The 12,794-nt window shown below is 43.1% G+C and overlaps 1 protein-coding gene across 1 annotated transcript in view; it reads left to right on the forward strand.

The window, feature by feature from the left end:
• ADAT1 (adenosine deaminase, tRNA-specific 1) overlaps positions 1-12,794 on the forward strand; it is a 29,456-nt gene that overhangs the window by 5,594 nt on the left and 11,068 nt on the right. The window contains exons 5-9 of the mRNA XM_008577212.1: positions 982-1,036; positions 1,620-1,750; positions 7,387-8,005; positions 9,886-10,031; positions 10,545-10,644. Of these exons, the coding sequence (XP_008575434.1) occupies positions 982-1,036; positions 1,620-1,750; positions 7,387-8,005; positions 9,886-10,031; positions 10,545-10,644 (1,051 nt within the window). The remainder of the gene's footprint in view (positions 1-981; positions 1,037-1,619; positions 1,751-7,386; positions 8,006-9,885; positions 10,032-10,544; positions 10,645-12,794) is intronic.

Raw genomic sequence — 12,794 nt, forward strand, 5'->3', positions numbered from 1 at the left:
AAAAAAAAAAAAAAAAAGAAACAAAGGCCACCAGAAACTTGATTTGAGTGAACTGAAAACCAGTATTTTCATGCTCAAAACCACAGCTATTTCACATTATGTCTGGAAGGCATTGGGGTAGAGTATGCAGCCTGAGTGGCTTCTTTTTTTTTTTTAAAGATGACCAGTAAAGGGATTTTAACCCTTGACTTGGTGTTGTCAGCACCACGCTCTCCCAAGTGAGCTAACTGGCCATCCTTGTATAGGGATCCGAACCCATGGCTTTGGTGTTATCAGCACCACACTTTCTCAAGTGAGCCACGGGCCAGCCCTCTGAGTGGCTTCTGAAGCCCCAGAAAGCAACCTTGAATTCAGTGGAGTTTTTGACACCAATAAGAATATGGAAATCTGCTAGAGATCTGGGATCTTTACCTTCTGCCTCCAGTTAACAAGTCCCTCTTTGAGTTTGCTTCCCTATTCTTCTAGCCTTGCTTCTTCCTGTATATGAGGAAGCTGTTCCAGGACCACCATGGATTGAATTAGATGGAACTGTATCACCATGAGCACAAGAATTGGATCAGGGTACAAAAGATCTGGACCCCTGTTCTCCAGATAAAGATTTTTCTGTAAATCAGTGGTTCTCAACCATTGATTTTGCACGCCAGGGGACATTTGGCAATGTCTGGAGACATTTTTGGTTGTCACAACTGGGGGAGGGGCGCTACTGTATCTTGTGAGTAGAGGCCAGGAATGCTGCTAGACCTACAACAAAAGCTAGACTCCCACAACAAAGAATTTTCTGGCCCAAAGTGTCTGCAGTGCTGAGTTGAAAAACCCTGCTATAACTGCATTGCCATTAATCGTTGTGATACTTTCAGGCAAAGCCTTCCAGAAGCTACATGGCCATCTTGGGTGGTGGGGGAAGTGCTGTGTTCTGCTTCTGGGAACCAGGGCCTCTCCAGTTGCCGTATGTCTTCACCTAGTGTCCTGTCTTTGCCATAGGAGATATCCTCAATGATAGCCATGCTGAGATCATAGCCAGAAGGAGTTTCCAAAGGTAAAAACCACATTCCCAGAGAGCCTAATTCAGTATATCTGGGTGGGAGCCCCAGAATTTGCATTTCTCATAAGCTCCCAAGTAATACAGATATATCAGTCTGTGAAGTACAGTTTGAGTAGCACTGTTGTCTAGACGAGTGGTTCTCAGACTTTTGTTTTTGGTGGCTGGCTGGTATGGGGATCCAAACCCATGACCTTGGTGTTATAACACTGCACTCTAATCAAGTGTGCTAACTGGCCAGACTTCCTCCCCACTCACCTTTTTGTGTGTGGGTAGTTCTCAAACTTGAGTATGCATCAAAATCACCTGGAGAGCTGGGCCACCCCAAGAGATTCTGAATTCAGCAGATTCCGGGTGGAGCCTGAGAAATTGCATTTCTAACAAATTCCCAGGTGATGCTGATGCTGCTGATGCTGGGACCACACTTTGAGAGCCACTGGTCTAGCTCATCCTCATAATTCCAAATCACTACCAGTCTCATTAGTCTCTGGTAACTCTTTCCTAGTAATCGCCCAGTCAGGGTCTTTCTCTTTACCACAAAGATTGGTTGTTCATTCTAATAACATTCTGCAATCCTTAGGTACCTGCTCCATCAGCTCCAATTGGCAGCCACCCTGAAAGGAGATAGTATCTTTGTCCCAGGAACTCAAAGAAGACTGTGGAAACTCAGACCAGACCTTTTTTTTGTGTTTTTCTCCAGCCATACACCCTGTAAGTATATTCAAGCCTTTGGATTAATGTTACATTGTCTATTTCCTTATATTTGTCTTATCCATAGATAATGTGTCTTTAAAAAAGCACTTCTGGGGCCGGCCTGGTGGCGCACTGGAGAGTGCGCCGCTTGGGAGTGCAGTGGCGCTCCCGCCGAGGGTTCGGATCCCATGTGGAGACCGGTTCCCGCTCACTGGCTGAGCGCGGTGCGGGCGCAACACCGAGGGTTGCAATCCTGTTACCAGTCAGTAAAAAAGACAAAAAGGGAAAAAAAAAAAGCACTTCTGGTTGAAGTGTAGCTATTGGTGACAGTGTATTTTTATGGACAGGCCAGTGTACCTAATCACTTCTCTTATAAGGCGAAGGCAGAGGGCAGAAGTAGGGGGTACAAAGTCTCACTCATACTGTTATTCAGTTCTGAGAATTAGGATTGAGAAGCTTAAGGCTGAAACTCCACAAGATGTGAAGCCAACAATAGGGCTTAGCAATACAAAGTCCTCCTATAGTGACTTATTCTGAAACACATTTCATTCATTCATTCATTCATTGAACAAATATTTTCTACTACTTGTCAGGCACAATGATATACAGGGTACAGATGCTGCTCAATTTATGGTGGGTTATGCTCCCATAGTGAGTCAAAAATGCATTCAAGGGGCCGGCCCATGGCTCACTCGGTAGAGTGCGGTGCTGATAACACCAAGGCCACGGGTTCGGATCCCATATAGGGATGGCCGGTTTGCTCACTGGGTGAGCGTGGTGCTGACAACACCAAGTCAAGGGTTAAGATCCCCTTACCGGTCATCTTTTAAAAAAAAAAATGCATTCAATACACCTAACCCACTGTTGGGAAAATATATGAAAATGGTCAGAGCCCTCATGTTCAGAATCTTGTCAAACGTTTGTTGTAAATAGGCACGTGTGCCCAGGTGTTTCTTGGTTATTGTCTAATGTAATTGCACATATGCACCCAGGTGTCCTGTGTTATGGACTTAAGTATAAGAGATGAGTGGCTCTGATCCACGGCACCCCCCATCGCTGGGATGCCCCTGGGGGCCGGGGGGGGACATGGGGAGGACGCTACTGCCGCAGCCATGCCTGCCTGCCCACCGTTGCTGAGGACTGAGCTCGTGTCGTCTGCCAACAGCTCCCAGGATCTTTCCCAATTACCTAGCGTGGACCTGTGTGTGAGGGGTCTGGTAACCTAGTGTATACAATGGGTTTGAAGAGTTTGAGCCCTAACCCTGACAATACAAATGGAAACTTAGTATAACTAAAATAATGAAACATTTTAACTTTAGTTATGATTTGCCTTACTTGACAACTGGCGTAGTTGTGTAGCTTGACACCCACCAAACATAGCTTAGCCTAGTCTACCTCAAACATGTTCGGAACACTTACATTAGCCTACAGTTGGACAAAATTGTCTAACACAAAACCTATCTGATAATACTCAGTGTTGACTATCTAGTGTAATTTTTTGAATACTGTACTGAAGTACAGTTTCTATTGAACGTGTATTGCTTTCACACCATCGTAAAGTCGAAAAATCCTAAGTCGAACCATCCTAAGTGAGGTACCATCTGTACACAGCAGTGTATAAGATTAGCACATTGCTTACCCTCATAGTCTTTTAGGGAATGTAGACAATCATGGCTAGAGTAAATTTTGATGAGTTATAAGGAAATGTTTGGGTGCTGTGGTTGCATAAGTTAGGAAGAACAGACCTAGCCTAGGGGGTCATTTCTATCCCCTATTTTTCTTTCTTGAAAATTGAAAATAATTCCTACCTTTGTAGACAACTAAAGGATAGCAATAAAATTTCCTCACCCTAAAAACTTTGAAATAAGCCTATAAGATTGTCCTCTGAGTCTTGAACATTAAAAGTAACACAGCAGAGGAAGGTAATTGCTATAAAGCAGAATAGTTGTCAAGATTTGACTGTAATTAGAATTGAAAATATTGTTATATCTTAAGAAGGAGTATGCTTTATTCTTAGCAGTGGGTTCCCTGGTCCAAGGATCAAAGGATGTTTCATGATCAGTGCTTCTCAAACTCATATGCACATGAATCTCCCGGGGATCTTATTAAAATGTAGATTTAGATTCAGTATGTCCGGAGTGGGTCCTGAGGTTCTGCATTTCTAACCAACTCCCAGGGGATGCCATGGTGCTGGTCTGTGGACCATATTTTAAGTAGCCAGGGCCTGGATGACCCCAGTGGCAGGCATAGCCTTATTGCAGAGACAGTTGCATTGGGGATCACAAAAAGCATGAGAACCTAATCAAACTACATAGTTAGTGGTCTACAGATGGTGCTAATCTGTGAAAGTCCATGGAAAAATGAGAAAAGTCAAGACTATATAGTGAGTTTTTCAAAACTAATTTCTTTCATTTTATTTATTTATTTATTTTTTAAAGATGACCAGTAAGGGGATGTTAACCCTTGGCTTGGTGTTGTCAGCACCACGCTCAGCCAGTGAGCGAACCGGCCATCCCTATATAGGATCCAAACCCATGGCCCTGTTATCAGCACTGCACTCTCCCGAGTGAGCCACAGGCCAGCCTGCAATTTCTTTCAATTTAAAAGTTATGAGGTTTGGGTCTCTGTACTGGTCAGCTGCCAAAAATAAACAAGTAAAGGTTATGAGGTTTTTTTAATTGATGGTAATTGGGATTTTTAAAAATCTTATTTGATGGAATAAAAAGTAGGCAACCTTCTGTTGATCTTCAAATCTTTTGGAATTTTGCTGGTCTGTGAAATAAAAATCTGGAACCACGGATCTAACTCCCTCGGCCCTTGGGTAATCTTTTAAAATGTGATGTCGGGGTTCCGGTCAAGATGGCAGAATTGATGGTCCCCAGCGTCACTCTTTCCCACAAATCAACAAATTTACAACTGTAAAAATGTAACAACAGCCAAGCTGGGGCCGCTGGAGCTCAGAAGAGGAGGAGAGACCTACAGAGTTCATGAAGGGGGAGAAGCCACGATGAAAGAAAAAACTGCTTGGAGCATTTTGGGCCACAGCCACTTTAAGGCTGGAATTGCTGAGCTCATGGAGCAGGAGCCGGCAGAAGCTGCAGATGTGCCCTTCAGATGGAGTTGCTTGGAGGCGGCAGGAGAGAAGAGGGCCTTGGTGGCCCCCAGGACAGCAGGACCACTAATAGGGTTCCCGTGTACCCACGCAAGAGCGAGGAGCCAGAACAGCTGAAAAAGGGGAGCCATTCAGAGTCCAGTGAGTCATCACAAGGGACCAGCACAGGGCCCATCCCATGGGAAGTGTTTGGAGCATGGGTGGCGGGGGAGATGGGCCCACCAGGAGAACACTGGGATACAGCAAGGACAGCCGATCCGCCCCCAGTCAGCACAGGGCCACTCAGAGGAGACTGATCGGGAATGCAGAATTGCATGGGATGCAGTTTGATGAAAAGATTCAGGCCTAGATCAGAGTTTCTACCCAACCCAGGTGCACCGGGTCTCTGGAGAGCCAGAAGTACCTATAAGGTCAACCATTAAACCCTGAGCTGCACAAAAAGTCTTCCCTAGGGAAACAGCAGCAAAGCAGCAATTTAGCTCAACAACACAGCTCAAGGAAGTTCCCTCATTTTAGAAGTAAGCAAAGGACAAAAAATTAGTTCCAGCCCAGGCGCATCACCAGTACCTCGGGGCCCACCAGTAGACCTGAGGTGTGGAGTGGGGACTGGGCCCCCCCTCCGCCCACAACCAGGCACACTGCCAGTGCCAAGGAGCATGCCAAAAACACCACCTCCATGTGGGTGGCCCACCATAGTAACCACGGCTGCCACAAAAGTGGCTAGATGTCACAACCACCACACAGATAATCTGCCAGCCACTGGAGTGCATTGACAGGAAAATCACTAGCAGAGACCAAAGAAAAGAAGAGGGTGTCTTTCCAGAAAGCACATTCTAAAGTGATAGAAGAAGCATCTGCTCTATGATAATATTGGGGGACCTGAACACACCTTTCAGCATTGAACAGATCATCTAGGCAACAGATCAACAGAGTAACCATTACTCTTTCAAAGGGAGAGAAGAAATCTAGGGTTATCAGTGGTGGGGCCGGGTGGGAGAGGGCAATAGGGAGAGATTGGACAAGGGCATAAAGAATAAGTACAATTTGTAACAATATACATACTAGTAGTATTGATTTGATCAACATATGTCAACATCGAATGCCAAAAATACGTGTAATCAATTTTGATTCAATAAAAAAATAATAAATAAAATGTGATGTCTGCCGTGTTTTGCCTGCAGAAAGAAAGAGCACTACCTAGAGAATGTGACTCTCTGACTCCCCTTGGCATTTACTTCTCATTACTAATTAATTTATTGCCTGAGTTAGCTACTTCAGCTCTTATTTTTGTTTTGTTAGCATGAGTCAGCCTCTAGTGTTTAGGCCTTCTGTTAAGATCAAATCTCCGAGCTTGCAGAATGGGAGGTGGACCCCAGTGAATTCTCCAAAGTCACTGTCAGTCACCTTGTGAGGTTTCTGGAAGGCAGCCAGCCACCTTCTCTGGCAACATTCCCACTTCTCCATCTCTTTCCTTTCCCAGTCTTAGGTTATAAAGACCACAGATGAGGGTTGGCTCTCTTGGGAGAGTGTGGTGCTGATAACACCAAGGCCCCGGGTTCGGATCCCTATATAGGGATGGCCAGTTAGCTCGCTTAGGAGAGCATGGTGCTGACAACACCAAGTCAAGGGTTAAGATCCCCTTACCAGTCATCTTTAAAAAAAAAAAAAAAAAAAAAGACCACAGATGTATTATTTGCACACTTTAGTAAAGCAACACACATTAGGTTAGAGTCTGAAGAAATAGTTCCCTTCTCACGGGAGAGCTGTGCTTTTTACTGACCTCTGGTTTTCTTTGGTTCCCTATAAGCACAGAGATCAGAAGTCTCTAAACAAGCATGGAGAAACACTGCAAGTTTTGGAAACAGTGATTTAGACCAGGTTGTATGATTTATTGCAGTCTTTACTGTGGAGATGCACATCATAAAATTTCCAAAATGGGAACTTTTGAGCAATGTTTGCCAAATTTATTTAACCACGAAATAGAGTACCCACTTTTGTTTTCTAAGACATCTTATGGAATAATGATCCGAACCCGGGGCCTTGGTGTTATCAGCACCACACTCTCCCGAGTGAGCCGCAGGCCAGCCCTCTCCAGGAATTTTGACGCACTGGGTCTAGGATAGAGTCTTCAACACAGGATTCTTATTAGGGAAATTTGGGCATGTGCTCTTAATTTATCTCAGGTCAGATGGGAGAATAGATTGATCTTTGATTAAAGCAGTGGTTCTCAAACTTGAGTTTGCATCAAAATCACCTGGAGATCTTGTTGAAACACAGATCACTTGGCCCCACCTCCAGAGTTTCTGATTCAGCTGGTCTACTGTGGGTCCCAAGAATTTGCATTTTTTTTTTTTTTAAACATGACTGGTAAGGGGATCTTAACCCTTGACTTGGTGTTGTCAGCACCACGCTCTCCCAAGTGAGCCACAGGCCGGCCCTCCAAGAATTTGCATTTCTAACGAGTTCCTAAGAGATGCTGATGTGGCTGGTCCAGGGGCCTCACTTTGAGAATCACTGGTTTAATGGGTTCCTTCTTCTACAGGTGGGGATGCCTCCATCATTCCAATGCTTGAGTTTGAAGATCAACCTTGCCCTCCTGCCAGCAGAGATTGGGCCAACAACCCATCAGGAGAAGCCATTGGTAACCAGGAAGCTCCTGAAAATAAAAGGAAATGTGAAGACCTTGACAGTCCTGTAACCAAAAAGATGACGCTTGAGCCTGGAACTGCTGCAAGGGAGGTCGCCAACGGTGCAGCTCACTATCAGAGTTTTGACAAGTGGGGAGGTGGCCCAGTCCCACCAGGTGTCAGCAGCTCTAATCTCGCTGTAGAAGGACTGGCCACTGTCACCAGAATGGCCTCCAATGGTGCCAAAGTGGTGGACATTTATAGAACTGGAGCCAAGTGTGTGCCTGGAGAAACTGGAGACTTGAGGAAGCCTGGTGCTGCATATCACCAGGTAGGGCTGCTCCGAGTAAAGCCAGGCCGGGGAGACAAGACTTGCTCCATGTCCTGCAGTGACAAGGTGGCCCGATGGAACGTCCTCGGATGCCAAGGAGCACTGTTGATGCACTTCCTGGAAGAGCCCATCTACCTGTCAGCTGTGGTCATTGGGAAGTGCCCATACAACCAAGAAGCCATGCACAGAGCACTGATGGGGAGGTGAGAGGGCAGTGGGGTCGGGCTCACTTGGAACAGTCGTTCTGAGAGGCAGTCAGAGAGTACATCCAAAGAGCCTAAAAAAATCTCTTTACTTTTGATTCAACAGTTCTAGAAGTTTGTCCTAAGAAAATAAGAAAGTATTCAGACATTTAGCTTGTATGTAGTAATTTTTAAAAAGAAAAAGGAAACACCTGAAATACCCAGCAGTGGGAAATTAAGTGATTTTTTTTGTTGTTGTTAAAAATAATATTGATGAATGTTTAATGTGGGGAAATGTTCATAATGTTTAAAGAACGATATAGAAGATAAAATCAGCTCATTTTGGTCTTATAGTTTATATGCACATAGAAAAAATTGTGGGAGGATGTACACCAAGGTATTATTGATTATCTCTGAGTTGTGGTATTATGTGTGGCTTTTTCCCTTCTTTGTTACTGCTATATTTTCTAATTTTTCTATAGCATGCACACAAGTATATTGCTATTATAATTTTATTAAAAACCCCTCAAGCATTAGTTTTAGTTTTTAAAAAGACAAAGGATGACCACACAAGTGTGGTCTCCCTGAAGGAGGCAGCCAGACCCGATTAATGCTATAGTAAATGAGGGCAGGGCAGAGCCATGGCCAGGGAAGCCTCGTGTCAAACATACAGACCCTGAAGCAGACTCCAAAAAGTAGCCCCAGGATATGACCCAGCAATTTCATTCTTAGCTACTTACCCAAGAGAAATGAAAACATACATCTGCACAAAAGCTTGTACACAAATGTTCATAGCAGTACATTATTCATAACAACCAAAACGTGAAACACCCAAATGTCCCTCAACAGATGAATGGATAAACAAAATGTGGTCTGTCCATACAATGGAATGTTATTCAGACATAAGAAAAAAAAAATGAAGTGCTGATACATGCTACAATGTGAATGAACCTTGAAAACATTGAAAGAAGCCACATATTGTATGATTTCATTTATGTGAAACACCCAAAATAGGCAAATACATAGAGACAGACAGATTAGTGGTTGACGGGATAGAGAGTGCTCATGAGTGCAAGGTTTCTTTTTGGAGTGAAGAAAATGTTATAAACTCAGGGGCTGGCCAGTTAGCTCATTTGGTTAGAACATGGTGTTGATAACACCAAGGTTCAGGGTTTGATCCTTGTACCAGCCAGCCACCAAAAAAAAAAAAGAAAGATTAAAGTCATGGTTGCACAATTTTATTAATGTACCAAAAACTATTGAATTATACACTTTAAATGGTTGGATTTGAACCATTGATGGTATGTGAACTATATGCCTATAAAAGATATTCTTTAAAAAAAAAAAAAAAGGGCAGCCCTAGGCACTCGGCCCAGGACATTTTCTGTGTTTTCCCTCTTCTGGGACTTGAAGTTGGTATCTGCTCAGTTCTAGACCAGCATGATGTGTTGGCATCCAGTTTGTGTGAAAGATACAGGAGAAAAAAATCAAGCTTTTATATTACAGGATAATTCTGGTTTCTGGTGTGTTTGAAGGATTCCCTGGGAATCAGGAGCCAACAAAAACTTTCTGCTTCAAGTTTTCAAGTTTTTCAAAGCCTACATCAGGAATGCAGTATGGTATTATCGACATCACTGAAGGACACTGACTTGATTTTTAGTTATCTCTTCTGAGTGATGGGGAGGGATCTTTCTCCAACCATAAGGTTCTTAAGATCTAGATTTTGTTCTGGCACACTCTCTTGTCCCTGTCCCAATAAACACATGAGCAAATAAATCCACACACCTTCTAAGACCTTTGCCTCCCGCTAAGGCTCAGGGGTGATGATGTGGGGTGATGATGTGCATACTCTTTTTCTGTAGGAGTGTGCCTAAACTGAATGCATTTTCCCTCACATTTAGGTGTCAGAATGTCTCAGCTTTACCCAAAGGCTTTGGAGTTCAAGAACTGAAAATCCAGCAGTCAGATTTGCTATTTGAACAGAGCCGCTGTGCAGTGCAGGCAAAAAGGGCCAACAGCCCAGACCGACTTGTTCCTTGTGGGGCAGGTAAGTGATCCAGGTTACACTTGCCCTGGAGTAACTTCTCCCCTGACTGAGAGTGGCCTGTGAGGGTCTAAATAACCCCCAGCCTGGGAAGACAGTTTACCACTCAGTAACATGAGCTTTGGAGACACCCACACTGAGTCAAGTTTACGTTCTCTGTGACCCTGGGCAAATTACTAATCCTCTCTTGGCCTCTGTTTCTTTATCTTCAGATTAGAAGATATCATTTTTCAGGGTTATTATGAGGATTAAGAGGAAATTCTAATTAATGCATTTATTCTGTGTCCAGCATATAATAAATGCAATGATTATTAGCCATTATAATGATTATAATGAATTATGAACTACTTTATACTATTGTACCCTGAAGGCCAAGCATCAAAGTGGTAGTCATTGTCTCTGACGTCATATCTAGCTCTCTTGGGCCTGTAGTGTCAGAGAAATACTTTTAATAAAATGCCTCTGGCATTTACAGGAAACAACAGTTTTAACCCCAGAATCTCATTTTTTTCATAGCCATCAGCTGGAGTGCAGTTCCTGAGCAGCCACTGGATGTTACTGCTAATGGCTTTCCACAAGGAACAACAAAGAAAGGAATCAGAAGACTTCAGGCCAGGTACAGCATATTGGGGCAGGAGGAGATGGTGGCCGTGAACTCACATCTTATCACTATCTAATTCTGGAATGTTTTCATCACCCCAAAAAGAAAACCCATGCCCATTAGCAGTCATTACCCACTCTTCGCTCCCCAGCCCATGGAAAACTCTAATTAATTTACTTTTTATCTCTGTGGATTTGTTTATTCTGGACATTTCATATAATTGGAATCATATAGTATGTGACCTTTTCTATTTGGCTTCTTTCACCTAGCATAATGTTTTGGAGGTACATTCATGATGTAGCATGTATCAGTACTTCCTTTTTATGACTTGAATAACATTTTACATATGGATAGACCACATTTTGTTTATCCTTCTTCCACAGATGGGCATTTCGGTTGTTTCACTTTCTGGCTGTTGTGAATTGTGCTGTTATGAACACTTATGTACAAATTTTGGGGGTTTCTTGACATATGTTTTCGATTCTCATGTATAGCTAGGAGTGGAATTGCTGGGTCATATGGCAACCATATGTTTAACTTTTCGAGGAACTGCTAAACTGTTTTTTTACAGCAGCTGTACCATTTTGTTCTTACCAGCAATGTATGAGAGTTCTGATTACCCGGCATCCTTTACAGCACTTGCTATTGTCTGTCTTTTTTTATTGTAGCCATTCTAGTGGGTGTGTAGTGGTATCTCATTGTGGTTTTGATATGCATTCCTAATAAGATTAATGGTGTTCAGCATCTTTTTATGTACGTATTAGCCATTAGTCTGTCTACTTGGGAGAAATGTCTATTCAGAGCCCATGCCTGTTTTAATTGGCTTGTCTTTTTATTCTTGAGTTGCAAGATTCCTTTATATATTCTAGATACTAGTCCTTTACCAGATATATGACTTGCAGATATTTTCTGCAGTTCTACAGGTTATCTTTTAAAGCACAAAAGTGTTAAATTTTGATGAAGTCAAATTTATGCATTTTTTTCCTTTGGTTGGCTGTATTTTTGGTGCCATATCTGAGAAGCCATTGCCTAATCCAAAGTCACAAAGATTTACTGTTTTTTTTCCCATAGTTTTATAGTTTTATCTCTTATGTTTAGGACTTTGATCCATTTTGTGTTAACTTTTCTATGTAATAGGAGGTGGGGGTTCATCTTCATTTTTTGCATGTGGATATCCACTTGTCCCAGCACTGTTTTTTGGAAAGACTACTGTTCCCCCAGAGGAGATTTTTTTTTTTTTTTTTTTTAAAGATGTCCGGTAAGGGGATCTTAACCCTTGGCTTGGTGTTGTCAGCACCACGCTCAGCCAGAGCAAACCGGCCATCCCTATATGGGATCCGAACCCGTGGCCTTGGTGTTATCAGCACCACACTCTACCGAGTGAGCCACGGGCCAGCCTCCCAGGGGAGATTTTTAAAAGAATACTTTCTTGGGCTTCACCACTAGAAATTCTGGTGTAGTAAGTCAGGGTCAGAACCCAAGAATCATTTGTGAAGCTTTACAGTGATGGGACTGGCAAAAAGGGTACCTAGAGACAGGACTTTGCATCTTTAGATTGGCTTTTTAAAGTGCAGAGCTTATGGGCTGCTGGATGTGAGACTCGGGTTTTGTCGCTGGAGGTTTGTGCATCTGTCATGGGTACTTCTGTTTCTAAGTGCTTGGCCAATCTCCTTCACCCTACCTTTCCCATCAAGTGAGCTAGAAGTGATCTGGAATAGCCTGAGGGTGGGAGGAGCTTCACAGGGCTTCTCCACCAAAGGTATTTCCATCTCAATCTAGATTGAGCTGCCACCAACGAGAATGTTGTAGGACTCCCATGATTTATAGGTAGTTCCTTTTACTCTAAGTTGCTTTTCCATTTGTCATGCCCTTATAAAAAGTTGTATTGTAATTAATGTTCACAGATGGATATTTCTTTTCTTTCTGACATGCTTATTTGCTTGCCTCACAAACAAAACCCAACTTTTATACATCTTTTTGGGGGGGGACAGTCAGGAGGGATTGGCCTGTATGGGGACCCTTGACCTTGGTGTTATCAGCACCATGCTCATGCTCTCCCAAGTGAGTTAACTGACCAGCCCTCATACATCTCTTTTTTTTTTTTTTTTTATTTTTTTTTTTTTAAAGATGACCGGTAAGGGGATCTTAACCCTTGACTTGGTGTT

The sequence above is a fragment of the Galeopterus variegatus genome, unplaced genomic scaffold, assembly GCF_000696425.1.
Source record: "Galeopterus variegatus unplaced genomic scaffold, G_variegatus-3.0.2 Scaffold1462, whole genome shotgun sequence".
NCBI lineage: Eukaryota > Metazoa > Chordata > Mammalia > Dermoptera > Cynocephalidae > Galeopterus > Galeopterus variegatus.